General features: G+C 39.5%; 1 protein-coding gene across 6 annotated transcripts in view; it reads right to left on the bottom strand.

Annotated features, from left to right (window-relative positions):
• The window catches only part of PIGN (phosphatidylinositol glycan anchor biosynthesis class N), a 99,854-nt gene extending 82,166 nt beyond the window's left edge, over nucleotides 1–17,688 (bottom strand). Inside the window, exons 1-4 of one of the 6 annotated variants that reach the window (XR_002113027.2) lie at nucleotides 7,442–7,666; nucleotides 6,880–7,139; nucleotides 2,154–2,275; nucleotides 1,095–1,193 (exon numbers count right to left, since the gene is read on the bottom strand). Coding sequence is in view for 5 of the 6 variants with exons in the window: in XM_019613791.2 (XP_019469336.1) it covers nucleotides 1,095–1,193; nucleotides 2,154–2,275; nucleotides 6,880–7,139; nucleotides 7,442–7,588 (628 nt within the window). In the remaining variant the exon portion in view is untranslated. Of the gene's footprint in view, nucleotides 1–1,094; nucleotides 1,194–2,153; nucleotides 2,276–6,879; nucleotides 7,140–7,441; nucleotides 7,668–10,742; nucleotides 10,797–17,591 lie in introns of those variants that run through there. The other 5 variants (XM_019613793.2, XM_019613794.2, XM_019613791.2 and 2 more) reach the window with 5 other exon arrangements.
• Nucleotides 17,689–17,694: the final 6 nt, after the last annotated feature.

Here is a 17,694-nt window from a genome sequence, read left to right as displayed (position 1 = left end):
GCTTTCAGTCCCCCCCACTTATCAAAGAAAACCCACAAAAGGACAGGGCTTTGAGAAATTTTAGGATTCCTCAAATATTTTCCCAAGACATCTGTAGAAATACAAATAATCTGTGCAAGGGCAGCGTACAATCTTTCCTCGCTCCCCAGCCACCGCCGCAATATTTCTAAATAAAAGCTGTAAGCTGAGGTCATGGGAAAGCATAAGTTGTAAAAATATTTCCTGGTAGTTTATCATAAACTTAAATTTATACGGATCAACCCAGGAACAGTAAAAAGAGGTGTGTGTGGCCAAGGAGATACAGAGAGGATGGAGAGAGACTGAGTTCAGAAAAAGTTCAATAATTATTATGAGAAATGTGACAGATGCTTTTTCTAAACCAATATTAGCTTCCACTGCTATCCTCCCAATCTTATTTTTCTAATTTATGTCAACATTTAAACAAAACAGCAGCACATACCACTAGTTTGTCCTCATCCTTCCAAGAGAAAAATGAAATTAAATCTCTAGACCTTTTAAGCTGTTGAAATATTGCTCAGCACTCTACGTCCAGAGACCAACCCCTTGGGCTGATAGGACTTTTAACGCATTGCACATTAAAAATATCTCAAGTTTCAGGAATAATACCATGCAGTTCCTACTTGCCTATAGTTCTTCTCTTTATCCATAACTGTTCTGGAATTGAAGCATGCAATAAGCCACTTCTCCACCACAGAAACTAACAAAGTATGGCTCCAATTTTACCAGCTGAATCACTGGGTGCTGCATGCAAGACAAAGAAAAAGCCTTAGCTGCAGACCTGGAAGTAAGAGCTTTAAACCAAAGAAAAACCATGATTTTTTTTTAACTATGGGTGTTTTTCCGTTAATGTGTATACAGAATTAAGTAAAATCCATTTAAATGATGAGTAAATAAGGATCTCTTCTTTAAAAGTTAGCTTTTTTTCCAGCTGGTCTTGAATTCATAAATTAGAGCAGATATACAAAATAAAATGGAAATATGTAATTCAACTTCTTCTTTAACTTGAGAACTGCAAGCATGCCTATTTCATTATCTGATAACTGTGAAGAGAGCTCATGAAATTTAAACCCTACCTTTTGCAAACATTGGCAAAATATCTGGGCTTCCCCAGCTCCACGTGTATTTGCTTTCATTGAAAACTGAGTCAAATTCCACAGGATTCTCCTTCCATCCTGTTAAAAAAACATACACGGATTTCAACAGTATTGCCAAGAGATCTCGCTGACAGCTAAGACTAATAGTCCGTGCAATCTTTTAGTTCTAGAGTATTCCTTGGACACAACAAAATCCAGCTACGGCTCTCAGTTTTACTCTTCTTTACTGTTATTTGCAGTTGACTCCCATTCATTAAGAAATAAGCTGAAAACCTAAGGCAATCTCATCATGCAAGGATTCAAGCATAAAACACAGCTGGTTTACTATCTACAAAGCAATAATTTTCCTGAATTCTAAATCCCCCTTCATTTGATTGCAGCTTTCAACATTTTATGCAGTAACACACATGCGTATTACATTATCAGCAGCCACGTTCCACTCCTTCACAAAAAAACCTTCAAGATTTTCTTTCTGTGCTAAAGCAGTTAACAAATTTGGAAGGGCTCTTAACAGTAACTCATACCAATCCCACATTTGTAGCAGATGTCAGAAGGAAGAATCTTTTGATTAGAAGTCTGGACAAGATAGCATAATTCCTCCTACTTCCCCTTTTCCAAAAGAGGCACACAATATTGCAGAAGTTCCTGGGCAAATGCATTGAAGCACCCAAGAAAGCGAGTCAGTAATCTGAAGGTTTGTATCACATTATTAACCGCCAAGCATGCAGCAACCAATGTCAGATGAGGTTTTTCATTTTTTGCTGCTAACTCCACTTAACAAAACCTCAGCTAAAACACTGCAGTTTCTACTTGTTTGCAACATCACTTACATCTCAAATTAAAATTTAAAACAGTAAGATGAATCCAAAAGGTTCTTCTGCTTTCAGTATTAGGGTGCTAAGTTTTGCTGTGGTACAAAACATTAATCTATTTAACCTATTTTTATAACTATCAACAGTGAAAAAAAACATCCAATAAGAAATTTTCCACATCACTAAAATGTGGAGGACAGTGTTCAAACCTTTGGGGCTGCCATACCTTTAGCAACTGCACTGACATCTTCATAAAACCCAGCTATCAGCGCAACATGCCCTGGTCTGGATTCTGTTGGGACTCGGGTGTGAGAGATGCCCCAGCTGCCATTATTCTCCAGAATAGCACTGAAAACAAGGTACAAAGCAGTTAATGCTTGTAACTTCTTGAAGTAAAACAATTTGCAGACAGAAGGAGTAACAGGTAGATGCTAGGCAGGAAATATAAAAAGCCCAGATTAAAAACAGATTTTTGGTTTAGCCTGCTGTGCAAGAATACAAACTGAACTCTAACTTGCAAATAGCTCTGTGTTATAACACTCCACAGACAACACTGCTATTGTGTGGACTATCAGCGCTTCAAAGAAACTAGCTGATGATTTACAGCATTCAGAATTAATGTATAGTTTCTTTCTGCTGCTTTCTAATATGCCTGTTCCCCCCCTCCAACACCTAGATTGTTGCTGTCTGGCATTGCTTTTCTTTGTTCCCTCCATTTAGCTTCAAAGTACAATCTTCCTTCGCTCATTAAATATGCTCAGCTATTATTAGTTCTCATGACCACGTCTGTCTCCGTTATCCACGCTGAATCTTGGAAGCCAGCAACAAAATTTGGTTTATATAAACAACATTTGGTTTACATAAACCAAATGCAAATGTAAGGTACAACTCATTTGAGCAACACAAAAAATACAAGCAAACCTTGGACTTTCTGCAGATACAATGATGGGAAGTAAAATACATTCTCAACATACACATATAAATGCAGAAGTTGTCTAGAGATTTTGTACACTCAATAACTACAACAACAACAACAAAAAAAGAAAATAAAAGACAAAGCCCAAGCATAAGAAACAACCTCAAACTATTCTTGTCTGTTGAAGACATAAACAGTTGGAACGTGTCAGAGAGCAAGCAAGTGAGCATTATCATAGGCTGTTTTCTTGTCTCCATCTTCTGGAAGCAGAGAAACATTTACTGCCCAAGAGTCAAAACCACTAGGAAAACTTATTTTTGTTCTTTGAGGCGTAAGTTGCAAAACGTGCTAGTGTTATTAAACATGAATACAAACTAACTAGACTCCAAGTTCTATGTTTTGTACTTTTATTTTTAACAGACAGATCCACTTTGATTTTATACAGCTGTTTATTACGAGATCTTTACACTAAATTTCAAACATATTTCTCATTAATAAGAATCTAACTAAAAGCTAAAATTTAAGGCTTCAATATGCACGTTGGATTCATAGTTTTTTTTTTTTTTAAACTCACATTGGATCTCACATTCTCAAGCCTACTTTAAAGTTCACAGACTATTTGGAATAGTTCAAATATTACAGTGAAAAATGAAAAAGGTCATACAATGTTGTGATGTTATTCCTAGCTATCATCTCAGCCAGGTTTTAAGACAGGACATATTGAAAACAGGTACTATATTGAAAAAAAGGATTTTAGTATCAGCTAAAGTGGTTCTAATTTATTCTCACTGGAGATTGATCAAGATGTATTACATTAGCGGAAGTCTTAAGACAAAGATAAAAGAATTTTGGCTCTCCTCTCACTTCACTGTCACAACAGGTAGGAAATTGTTTTAATTAGACTTTGATTTCTACTCCTTGGATTACTTCCCAAATCAATTTTGCTAAAGTCAGAAAGTAATCCTTTATCTTTGCTTCTGAGAGGTTGTATTACCAAACCTGAAGTTAACAATAACACGAAGCAAGCAGACTACAGCCAGAATGTGTTTTACCTCCTCAAAATTCATTTAGTCATTTTGAATTATTTCAAAGCCCTTCATTGAGAGGAAATTCAAAAAAACAATCATTTCCTTGATAGTACAAACATCAGCTACCCATAGCAGTGATGAATACGATATAGTAATATGTACAAAACATGACTGACAAGGATTAAAACCTTTTTCTTGCAGTCCTTAGCAGCAGCATCACAGCAGTTCAGGACACACCACCTGCTGTCCCTTGCAGCTACTTGAACACTGATGGATAACAGATTTTTCAAGAATATTTGCAGAAGAAAAGCTTGGGTACTTAGCATACATCAACCAGCAATCTGCTCTAAACACAATGAAACTTTATTAACTTTATATACCTGGTAAAAAACATTGCTTTTATTTATAGCACATTGCTACATGAGTAGTTCTTGTTCATTTAAAGGCGATCTCTCCTCCTTAACGGAACACCTGCATGAGAAATTATCTGTCTGTTATGCCACAAACTAAAGCAAGTAAGAGAATGAACATTTGGAACTTAGTAACAAACGTGCAAAAAAATAGACTTTATGTGCCCTGTACTGCCTTACCTTTTACAGCGCACAGCATGCTGCAACATTTTCTTTCCATTATCTCACATGTAACACTCACACTTGTTTTTAATACACAAGCAAGAGAGTACAAGAGATACATAGATGGCATTTCATTGTCTTTACACTTACGCATAGAGCATGGGGAACAAGCAAAAAGAGCTACAAGCACGTGCATGCCTACAAGGGCTATGATGTTACTGGCATCACTGAGATGTGGTGGGATGGCTCTCACAACTGGAATGTAGAAATACATGGGTATAAACTCTTCAGGAAAGACAGACAGGGGAGAAGGGGAGGGGGTGCTGCTTTCTACATCAGTGACCAGCTGAAGTTCATGGAGCTTCACCTCCTGGATGAGGAGCTGACAGAGAGCTTATGGGTTAGGGTTAAAGGGAAGGCAGGGGAAGGAGACATTGTAGTGGGGGTCTACTACAGGCCACCCAACCAGAAAGACTGACTGGATGAGGCCTTCTATAAACAGACAGGAGCAGCTTCATGTTCATCAAAGACGGTCCTCATGGGGGACTTCAACCACTTCAATATCCGCTGGAAGGAAAACACAGCAGGGCACCAGAATTAAAGAGGTTCCTGGAATGCACTGATGATAACTTCCTCTTCCAAGTGGTATAGGAACCCAAGAGAAAAGGTGCTATACTGGACTTTATCTTACCAACGAGGAGAAGCGGCGAGTAACATGAAGCTCAAAAGACAGCCTCAGCTACAGTGTCGACAAAACAGTGCAGTTGAAGATCCTTAGGGTGTAAAAGAGGGCACACAGCAAACTTGCTACTCAGGAGTTCAGGAGAACAGACTTTGACCTCTTCAGGGAACTGCTTGCCAGGGTGACAAAGGGGATGGGATAAAGTTCTAGAGGGAAGAAAGGCCCAAGAAAGCCAGTCAGCATTCAAGGACCATCTCCTCCAAGCCCTGCAGCAGTGCATCCCAAAAAAGAGGAAGGCAGGCAAGAATGCCAGAAAGTTTAGTTTCTGTTGATCAACAAGATGCTCCTGGACTTACTTTGGCACAAAAAAAAGTCTATAAGGAGTGGAAGTAAGAACAAATTACCTGGAAGGACTACAAAAAAGTTGTCTGAACAGCCAGGGATCAAGCTACGAAAGCTGAAACCCAGACAGAATTAAATTTAGCCAGGGACATAAAGGGAAACAATGTCTACAGGTGATTAATAATAGTGATTCAAAAGAAGGCCAGGGAAGGCATGAGCCTTCTCTGGAAGGAAATCAGAGACCTAGTCACGAGGCATGTGGAGAAAGATGAAGCATTCAGTGACTTCTTTGCTTCAGTCTTCACTGGCAAGGACTCTAGCTACACCATTCAAGTTGCAGAAAGTAAAGGGAAGAACAGGGATAAGGAAGATCTGCCTGCTGTAAGTGAAGATCAGGCTCAAGACCATCTAAAGAACTAGAAGGTGCACAAGTCCATGAGACCCAATGAGATCTATCCACAGATTCTGAGGGAACTGGGGGATGACATTGCTGAACAGCTATCCATCATATATGAGAGGTCATGGCAATCTGGTGTAGTTCCCACTGATTGGAAAAGGGGAAACGTAACACCCCATGTGCCAAGATCATGGCACAGATCCTCCTAAAGGCATTACTAAGGCACATGGAAAACAAAGATGAGGTGATCGGTGGCTTCATCAAGGGCAAGTCATGTCTGACAAACTTGGTGGCCTTTTCTGATGGAGTCACAACCCAAGTGGATAAAGGAAAAGCATCTGACGTAATCTACCTGAATTTGTCTAAATTTGTGCATTTGATACTGTCCCACACAATATCCTGGTTGCCAAATAGGGAAAAAAAAAGGGATTTGATGTATGGACCACTCACTGGATAAGGAATTGTCCGGACGGCCTCACTCAGAGAGTTACAGTAAGTGGCTCAGTGTCCAAGTGGACCAGGCTGGATGGGGCTTTGAGTAACCTGGTCTAGTGAGAGGTGTCCCTGCCTATAGCAGGGGGGTTGGAACCAACTTTTCCCTTCCACTCTCCCACATCCTTTCGGCACCAGTGACAATTTCTGACTTGAATAAATTTTGAAAGAGGACAAAGTAAAACAAAAGCAGTAAAAGTGCAGACTTCCCAAACTAATGTATTGTTTGCATTATCACCAGAAATTACAATAATGCTGAATTACTGAAACTGAAAAACTGAAGACACTTGATGATTCCTCTTTCCTAGCTGCTACATATCACTGCTCCTAGAGAAGGGGACAAATTCTCGATGCTACAAAAGACCAACTGCAAAAATTTGTCATTTCAAAGGCAGAAGGAAGTATCAAGACACCACAGCTGCCCTTGTTTCTCTTGTTCCTCTGAGCACTCTTTCCAGCATTACAAATAACAACCTCCAGAAATTAAGCGTTCTGGATCCAAATTATTTTTGGATGGACTTACCGCAGGTAAGGTGCCTGGGGAGTATTGTTGCTATTCAATTCAAACAGAGAATCTGCCCGCAGACCATCAGCAACAAAGAGTACCAGGCGCTTTGCTGGAGGTGGCAGTGGAGTTTGCTGAGGAGTCATACCATGGACCAGAGGGGAGCTGAAGTAGATGTCAAAAATAGAGGCCAAGAAGACAAAATGCACAAGGAGACCAGCAAGTATGAAAACTGGTATACCCATGGTAACTGGAGGCCAGCAAGGCAAAACCCAACACTAGAAAGGAGTAAGAGAAATACAGTTAGTCATATTAAACTTTATTTTTATTTATTATTATATACTTATATCATTTGTCACAGGAATACTATTACTAGACTGATTAACCAGACCCATTTACATTTATTTACATAAAGAAGCTTGTTCAGAGAAATTCTGGTTCTGGTCACCACCTTGTTGATTCAGATCGTCAGATAGCTACATCACAGCAATACATCTCTGGCATTTACAGGGATATCAGATGGCTTCAAAAGACCATAAAATCAGGCCAGCTTCTGTGACAAGCAGCGGCCTTACGTTACCTGCAGCAGTGACAGCAGACCGGGACAAGCCGGCGTCTCCATGAACACACTGCCCTCTACCGGCCGACTGCATAACAGCGTTGTGGTTGTTAAGGCACGTACAGAGCAAAGGCAGCTAGGGAAAGCCATCCTACAGCAAGCGCCCATCCAAAGTTGCTTTTTCTAAGTTTACCATCAATTCTAGGCTCATTGCACTCTGTTTATACACGGAAATCTTATTTTAAATGAACAAAGATGCTGTGTGTGAGTGAAGAACACTCTTCTAAAATAGATAACAAAAGCACAAGAATTATGTTTCAGCTGGATGCTAACCTGTGCTTTCACAGTGCTTTTCCTACCCTCTCAATCTTCAAAGTCAATTTAGGGACACAAATATGCTTAACTTTAGATACACTGAAAATGTATGCATCTACCACACATACAGAGAGTTTCTCATGAAGGCAGTGCAAACACGTAGCACTCAAGCTTGGCGACTGTCTGAATGAGACTATTAGTTCTGTCAAAGTTGACAACTTCATTGTATAAATAAGCTAATTATCAGCTCTACCCAAAAATCACCTCAATTTACTAATTTAGAAACAGATCTTCCTAATAAATAGCCTGGCAGGTGCAGCAGACATTCAACTTTGTATATCAGTACACAGCCCTCTCCTAAAGAAACTATTCAGAATCTACTTAATGTTCCTACATGAGAACACTTCTTATCTTGCTGCTTACAAAACTTCAATAGTCAGAAACATGGACAGACAGCCAACTCATGGCATTATCATCAAGTAAAGAAGAAAGGCTTCACTACCACATAACTCGCTCTGATAAAAACTGAAATGTTTCTGTAAGATAAAAACTTCAAAGAGCCAGGAAAATCGCAGAGGATAAAATCCACCAACTGGAAAAGATTTGAAAGTTTTATAGATAAATAATCCAAATTAAGTATAACTTGTCAAAATAAAATTCAGGCCTCAATGCAGCTCAACTGCAAGGTATAGTTCCTTTAAATTTGTCTATTGAAATATAGATGCAACAACCTCCATCCTAATCAAAATAATTAATGCAGCAATTTCCAATTTCAGAGATTGGGAGAAAAAAGAAAGGAGACTGAGATAGATAAAGCATTTCAAAGAGACATCTGGCAGTCATATCAGTAAAGAGTATGTTTTGATTACTTAAGCAGGAACTTGCACACTTCTGTGTCTACAAGTGGGATTCCAAGAGAGACCTGGAGTATTTTTGAAGCATCTGTTCAGTTACTGCTTTTATAAGTAGTCAGAGTTCCTGCATGAAATTAAATACACAAAACCACAATCACAGAAATACCACTAACATGGGACCTCATTTTACTCAGTTTATTTTCCATAGGGGTGCTTCTTTTGATATAGTTGTGCTGTTTGAAAAGAGGATCCAAGCTATCAAGGCCTAAAACTGATATGACTAAATACCCTACATAACAAAGCATGTTACTTCAATTGAATTCTTGCCGTTGGGTGCTTCCAATGCTAGAATTCCATAGCTTAACATATTCTAAATTCCAACTACAGTAACAGTAACCTAAGCCATTTTCACCACTAGGCATTTCTCTTTGCTTCAACTCTCCCGAGGCCTGAGACCTAGCTTGCAGCAGTAAGAGTGTAATCAACACAACTCAAGTTTAATATCATCAGTCCTACAGTGATCTACAAACTTAATTCCAAAAAAGACTTTCACATTTGCAACACAATTTGATCATATTATAGTAGACTATTCTGGTCACAACACATTTAACTGCTCATGACCACCAGATGACAGCTTCACTATTAAATTTCTTGGTGCCCAGCAAGTCTCTAGCATGATTTTCTTGGTAGGATGAGCAGGAAACACCTATCCCACAACAACTCAGACACCCCTTGAGACAGCCTTCATGCCTTCCAGGCACAGAGGAGCACAGGTAACACTTCTAAGGAACATTCATCTATGCATGTATCCTAGCAGGAAGGATGCTTAGCTAAGCACCTTGACTCTGCATCTCAAGAGATACAGAAATGTAATCCAGCTTTTACAGACTACCACACAAAGGAAAAGAGTTCCTTGTTCTTCTCCCTCCACCTACTGGAAAGGTCATCACAAGCAAATTTATCTGTAGAGTCTGGTGCTTGGTGGTTCAAGGCAGAAACCATACAAGGCACGCTAAAAGGAAGAAATAACTAGAAAGGTAGATTATGTATTAGCTTATTTATGAGAAAACGCTAAATGCCAAGAGAAGAAAAAAATACATTAAACACACACAAAGCCCTTTTCACTTTGGATGACAAGTGACTAGATTTAAGCACTTATTAGTAGTGCAAAATCTATGCCCTCATTGGCCTGGTCAGCAAAAAAGTAGTTAAACAAACTGACACTTGAAGACATATCTTACATCTTCCTGTCAATAAAACCTAAGTCCAAGATATACCAGCATTTACTTCCACTGATATTCCAGGTAGTTCCAGGCAGTCAAGTGAGTTAGTATGCTACCTCCCAAAATCTAAGATGTAATCTTTGCCCAAATCCTGATTGCATTATTCAGTGTAGTTTTGTTTAGTCATCACCTGTCACATAGCAAGAGAAAAGAACACAGCTTCTAGTCTTGCAAACAATAGGCTGAGGGTCAGGAGCACCTATAGGTTGCAACCTATTTGTCACATGCCATTTATTACTGTCCATCCAAAATGCTACTTATAATAATACAGCTCAGCCAGACAATTCATCTCCTCTACAGACCCATTCAAACTAGTAAAGAGAATATCACACTCAGATTTCTTGTTTTATTTCTATATTTTTTCCTCTTACTATCACCACCTCCTTAAACTAAATACAGAGCCAATAACGATGCTGCCCAGCCTCCAGCCTGACAGAATTTAAACCCCACTTTTAAAGTACTTTATTCAAACAATTTGGAGCCAACAACAGATTTTCAGATATTGACTGGAAAATACTTAAGATCCATCAGGCCATTCACTGCCTGTAATATAAGTTGTACACGGAAGAGAGCAAACGGGAAATTAGCACTGCCCTGAGCTACGTTGTGGGCTTCATCAGTGTTTACCACTTCTGTCATTACTGGATTTTGTATGTGAGCAGACAAAAGAGCACATAGATGAAAGGGATGCACTTGTCCTGAAAGAAAAGATAAGACAGAATCAGCAGGCACCTTTCCTGAAGTCTACAAGATTAAAGACAAGCAGCAAAAACCTCCTGGCTGTAATTATTTTTTCTTACGGGGGGTTATTTGAACAGATGAAAGGGTTGGTTTGTTTGTTTTAAAAGAATCCTCAGAGAGAAAACTCACCCCATACGCATCAGCCAGGAACAAAAGACACCTCCTCCTTCTTTGTACTCACATCTATCAAAAACACAGCAGAAAGCCCTCTTTTAGTTGCAAGTTTGTCACTAGTGGTCCAAGTGAAAGAATTACTATAACAAAAACTGTGACAGTAGCAGGGGAACAAGACAGCTACAATGAGCCACCAAAGCCCCATCAAAGACAAGAAGCAGTTTATTTCACATTAGCTTTTTGTTCCTTTCAATCTGATCCATATCTTGCTAACAAGACACTTTATGACTTGCTCCAAAGTCCAGTACTTCCTTCACAGTCAGTTCTGACTGCCACACAACCAGCATCCGCAGCCCCATGAGGGATCAGAGCCCTTAACACTGAACAGGAATATTGATATAATTAAGGAAATGAGGCACCTTCTCCAAAAGAATCAACATCTAAATTCTATTTCCCCGAACTTGTAATCTCTCAGCATTATAAATTAGACAAAGAAAATCACATTTGCACTGCATCGTATAGTTCTTTGTGAGAAATGTCACATTTCCTTTCCCTGCCTTTTTCCCCCCTCTAAATATGCAATAAAACAACCACAAAATACTACACGGAATATGCCCCATTGGCAGGAATATTTTTTAAGGATAATAAAATGCCAAGAGAGGGAGCTCAAGACACATTAGTCATTTCTTTTAGAGACACCGTGCCTCACTAAATATTGTCAAGTCTGTTGCGTAAGATGAAAAAAATCCATTGGAAAGGCATTTTCAATAAGCATCAATGGCCTTGGTAAGAATCTTTTATAGAAAAAAAGAAATGGACGGGAATGCCTGCTATGTTTCTAGCTGATTAATACATTTTTCAGCTAAACAGCATAGTGCATTACATAATTTAAACTGTCAAATTTGTGACTGTGCAATTTGTCCACATATAAAACATGATCCTTTTGCTTAGGGTAGGGAAGCAAAATGGAAATTTTGTTGTGTGACAGTACTTTAAATGCTGTGGCAATTATATATCATCCAAGACAGCACTAGCAGCCTTTACGCTATTCTTTTACTAATTTAAATGTTTAAAGAGTTACATCAGTCAAGCAATACAAGCAAGCAATTTCCTGCTGTCAAAGCATATGTCTATTGACTACACAAATTTATACAGACTTGCTGGCCAGCCTCAGATTAAGCTTTCTTGCATCTTTACACAATACTTAGACAAAGGAGATCCCAAAACCTCACATTTGCTTCACACGTACAATGAATAGAAGTGAGATTATGATCAAGACCCTTTTCCTCCTTTCCCAAACTCCATTTTCTCTCCTGTGAGGCATAATATGTTCTGTCAGATAATGAAGCTGCCATGACAGTATTTTTGCTTGCACCTGCACTGAAGTGGCTTTGGTAATTTAAACCATCTGTTTAAAATGATTCAACACCTCCACTAATTTTATGGATTATAATAGCAAATGATTTCTGTTTCGAATTTTAAATGTTGTTCAGTAAAGTAGATCCAAACCTGAGGCAAAGAGCTCAAGGAATATTTAACTTTCCTTTTAACATAATTTGATAATCAAAATTGCTCTGCCTAAAAAACAACAACAACAACAACAAAATTTCTTTTGCTAAAGCATTCCAAAGAAAAACCTGACTATGGACTACAAGGCAGAATAACCAACAGAACTTATCTGTAAATCAGTTACCTGTAATGCCAGCCTACACATTTCTCTGCAAATTATCCTGTAAACATGGAAGAAATTTCCACAAACCTCCCAGGTAGAAAAACATACTCAAGTGCAACACTGACAAGAAGAGAGCACTGAGAAAGAACAGTGGTGGCTTTTTCATGAAAGAGAACAAAAGCATTATCCCCTGGTAACGCTTGTCAGCCAATTGTAGAAAAATGGAAGAGTAGAATGCAGCACTGTATTTGTTCATGATGCAGACAGATAAAAGGTCAGATTGCAGAGAAAGTAAAACTCAACAAGTGCTGGGTTTTTTTTGTTGTTGTTGTTTTGTTGTTGTTGTTTTTCCCCGTGTATCAGCTATTTCACTGATAACAGTATTCCGGGCCACTTATGTGTTTTCAGGAGGTCTTTACAACACCTTTTTGAGATTTATTTTTTTTTTAACTTCAAAGTCACAGAGCCATTTTCTATCACCAAGTCTTCTTCAAGCATCACTGTTCTACAGCTAAACATCATATTTCCATCTCAACATGGACTATTCAGTTCTTTGTCCTGCCAAAAGAGTTTTGCATTGCTTTGTGTGACTATTCTTGCAGAGAATAAAGACTTTATTTTCATTTTTTCCTGCTCCACTTGTAGGCCTTGTAAACAGATTTTTGATATTAAAAGTTTCATAGGATATCTGGGGGGATAGAATGACACCTGGAAACATCAAACAGAAACCAGCACATCTGCCACTAGGACTGCTAGGGTCAAGAAACAAGTACTTAAAAAAAAACACAAGTGCATTGATGGCAGCTAGCCATAGCAGTCTAGCTGTCTCAGTGGAGACCTCCCTGACAATCCAAGGCTGAAAGCACCCCCAAGATGTTTTTAAAGAAATTTACAATTAAACTACTCAGTCAGACACAGACACAGTAAGATACAAGTAAGATACAAGCACTACAGTTTCTCACTTCAGAAATAAAGGGCCAAAGGATTGAACTCTTCAAAGTCCTACAGCAAATATTAAAGTAGAACACACAGAGAAAAAAACACACAACATGATAGAAGACGACCTTGCAAATAAATCTAGCTTGCGAATTTGTTCTGTACATATACAAACATTCAAAGAAAATGGTGCTTAAAGAAGTCAGTATAAGTAAGGATTTAAAAAGTTGACACAGAAGAGTTTTGTTTTACTGTCACATTTTCTTATCAACTGTTAACCAAAAACATGCAGTATCTCCAAAGCAACTTATCTGCTGGATCTTACATACAGGTCTATTTTACCAATACTTTCAGGCTGAAGAAAAAAGGACAACAAGACAACCATCTCTATGTCTTTATTACTGAAAGTATTATTTAACGCTTTGAAGTCAAATTATGATTTCACAGATTTGCACTCTTTCAAAGTAGAGTTTCTTAAAAGAACTTAAGAGCTCGTGACAACAAAAGCACTGTTTCAACCAATATACTAGCCAGAAGCATTGTATCCGATTATTCAGCTCAGCTGGCTAGGAGAATCGATATCTTACTCCTCTTTACTTCACAAACCTGTTACAGCAGTGCCGATCTAGGAAGAACCGAGAGCCCCGCAGACGCCGGACAGTGGCCGGCTGCTCTCCAAGGTGCTGAACTGGTGGCGAGGACCTGCGGCTTCGCTGCTCCGGCAGACCTACTCCTGCCCATGGCCTGCCTGCCTCACTCCAAGCTTCCCTCGTTGGGAGCTTTGAAAGGGAAATTCCTTCTTTCTGTTATCCTACATGTCTTTCTCAGACTCTTCAAGCCTTCAGAAGGATCTTGCCTCTGCTCCAGCAGCACGTGGATGCAATTACAGATCTAAGTCCACAGGGAAACCCATCTTAAAACCAGGCTTTCAGTAGTTAGTGTTTTATCATAAAAAAAAAAATAAAAACAAAACAGAAACAGCACAAGAGATGAAAGAAACTGCAACAGCCAAATCGCAAAGAGGAGAAAAACATTTAAAGGATGAATTGCATCACCTTCAAGAGAGCGTCCAACTTCTAAACCAGTAATGCAAGTATATACAGTACTTCATCAAGGATCCTGTGAGGTTTATCCATAAATGTTTATGCAAAGAAGTTGTATGGGATCTTTCTGTCACAAATGGACATTTGCCATTTCCCAATTTCCCTGCTGGCAAAACAAGGAAGTGAGGCAACACTGGTAAGCAGATGATTACAAAGAGTAGACTTATTATTAGACAGATACTGTTTCATCTTAAGAAAACAAAGGCAAGCTCTACCCACATTATGTATCTGCTCTCACAGAGAAAACAATTAACTGATTCTATAATGATAGAAGAAGCCTACTATTAACATCTGTCTAGCAGTTATTTATCTGTACCCACCATCTGTAAGAACTTTTCCATAATTAAAAGCATCTGTTTCCCAAATATGTAAAATCAGCAGGTGAAATACTTTATCTTGTATTGCTACAAGAATACCTGACAAAGGAGTAGCAGTTAGAAGACCGAGAGGTTCTGACAGTTACAAATTCTGCAAGAAAAACTAAGTACAGCTGCAGAGAGTTGCCCTGTTCCCTGCTTCCAAACATCTATTCCTATACCAAGCTCTCTCTTTGGCTGGCCCAGCTGTCTGCATGGTGAGGCAGAATGGAGAACTCTCAACTGAAAATAACCTCAAGTAAAAAAAAAAAAAAAGGAAATAGTTTAGCTCACCAGTCTAATTCATAAATAAACCTCTGTTGGCACCAGATGAACAGAACATCTTCTTCCAACAGTACTAACTCAGTATGTTCCAAGAATGTCCTTAGATTCCTACTCTGTTCTCCAATTTGTATTCCATTTATTCATACTGTAGCCTTCAATGCATAACTTCCACCATAATTTCCAAATATGCTCACTTAAAAACCTTTCATCACATTTTCCTCCAATACTTGATAGAAGAGCAGCAGGCTGAATAATGAAAGCATTGGTATGGTATCAGTTGTGGTAGTATATTTACAAGTTGGTGATGCATGATTCTGTAGTGATAGGGAAAAAAACACACCTTTTCAATTTCAAGCCTTATTTTCACTTCCAGAAAGCTTCAATAAAAGACACATTAATAAATTCAGGCAACATAGCATCTTGTGTGAATTTACTACTTTTAAACCTCTGAATGACCTTACAATGACCATTTTCATACTTGATTTTCACTGTTTCCCTTTCTTACCTACACTGTCCTTCAACATGGATAAGCATGCCATCTTAAAAAGCGAACTGTTAACCTTCGCAACTTTCTGTTACAGCCCCCTAAATGAAAGATCATCCTTTACCCTCAAATCACTTGTAAATATTGCACATCACCACTAGAGGCTGCTACAGGACATCAGTAGCTTTCCTCCCTCTACGGGACGAGGCAGACCATAAGCACATCAACTTGTAGCAAGCTCATACTGAGTACGCTTTAAAAGGAAAAGTAGTAAGATTTCTTCACGGGTTCCTAATTCCGAAGTATCAACAGTGATTTTTTTTCCCTATTTTACTGTGGCTTAAGCCAACTTCCCAAGCGTTTTCAATATACTGCATTTCATTTCAGGCTACAACACATTCACGTTCCACTACTCTTTTCCCTATGACATAAACATTATAAAAATTGTACGTTATCAGAATGAAAAAGGGTTTATTAAAGAACAGAATGTAAAATTGATTACATTTTAAAGGAAATTATTTGTAAACTAAGTAGAAGAGTATATTTTTATAGCATACTAATACAAAGATAATAGATTGCAATTATGATTGTAAATATTGCTTATCTATCTAGTAAACTCCAGTATATTAAGACTGTGGAGTCCTCGGTACAGAAAAGACATGGACATGTTGGAATCCATCCAGAGGGCCACAGAAATGATACAAGGGATGGAACACCTCCCCTGTGAGGACAGGCAGAGAGCAAGGGCTGTCCAGCCTGGAGAAGAGAAGGCTCCAGAGAGTGTGTTTAAATATATTAATAGGGGCTGTAAGCAAGGTGGAGACAAACTCTTTATTAGGGTCTGTTGTGACAGGACAAAAGGAAATGGTTTCAAACTAAAAGAGGGTAGATTTAGTCTGGATATAATGGAAAAGTTCTTGTGTTTTTTTACAGTGAGGGTAGCGAAGAACTGGAACAGGTTGCCCAGAGATGTGGTATATGACTCCTCACTGATGAAATTCAAGGTCAAGGCTCTGAGCAACTTGATCTAGCCATAGATGTCACACTGAATCAGCCTGACACAGGAGTCTTGAGTTAGAAATTCAGTGCTTTCAAAGAAACAACAGAAACCAATGCTGACTTGACTCTGTATCATTTGCAACTTGAACTCACTTCAGTAGGGAAACATATATTGAGGGTAGCATGTAACAAGAGAGTCCTGCCAGGAAACACCAGAGGTAACACCTTCACACTACAGTTTTATCAATGGGAACAACATGCTTCCAGACATACGGCTTCATGCTGCTCTAATTCTGAGTCTTGACACATACAAGGCAGGCAAAGACACCTCAGAAAAGCAAACTTTCAGTTGTTAAGAGCATTAGTGCAGGGGAGCCCTCGGCTCCATGAGATAGAGGTACAAATGAAAGCTGGGATCTATTCAAAGACACTTTTCTTAAGGCACAAGAACTCTCAATCCTGATGTGCAAGGAATCAGGCAGAGCAGGCAGCAGGGCTAAATAAGGGCACTGAGACAAGGTAAAGCACAAAACTGAAAGGGACAGCAGATAGGAATACATATACTGGAAAAGTTAAAGTTCTACAGACGGGACTGCAGGAAGGGGACCAGGAAAGCACAGCTGGAGCCAAATTTGGCTTAAGATATAAAAACAAAATTAAAACGACACGTGATTCTTCAAGCTCAAAGGACAACAAAGATGAAAAAACAAAACAAAACAAAACAAACAAAAAAAAACCTGTACTTCCCACATCGAGTGATAAAGGACGACCCCAGGCAAGAGTCCTCCCTCCCGTGCGGGCCCGGACCGACCCTGCCACACACCCACCGCCCTCAGGCAGCCCGACATCCGCACACCTGTCTGGGCCCGCCCCAGCCCACTGGACAGGTAAAACGAGGCCGATGAGCGGGCGACCCCAAGCCGCAGGAAGCTCCCCCTGAGCCGCCACACGCGGCCCCACGCGAAATCCCAGACCGCCCCCCACCACAGACGGCCAGGGAACGCCCAGTGCGCAGGCGCCAAAACTCACTGCCTCCCGCCGCCAGCTCCGCCGGTATCTACTTCCGCTTCCTCTGCTATGCTCGTGTTCCCGCCCTCCGCACCCAGCCCCTCTCCCAGCCGCAGCCCGCCTC

This window comes from Meleagris gallopavo, chromosome 3, assembly GCF_000146605.3.
Source record: "Meleagris gallopavo isolate NT-WF06-2002-E0010 breed Aviagen turkey brand Nicholas breeding stock chromosome 3, Turkey_5.1, whole genome shotgun sequence".
Classification (NCBI taxonomy): domain Eukaryota; kingdom Metazoa; phylum Chordata; class Aves; order Galliformes; family Phasianidae; genus Meleagris; species Meleagris gallopavo.
This window is presented reverse-complemented; position numbering and strand designations above follow the sequence as displayed.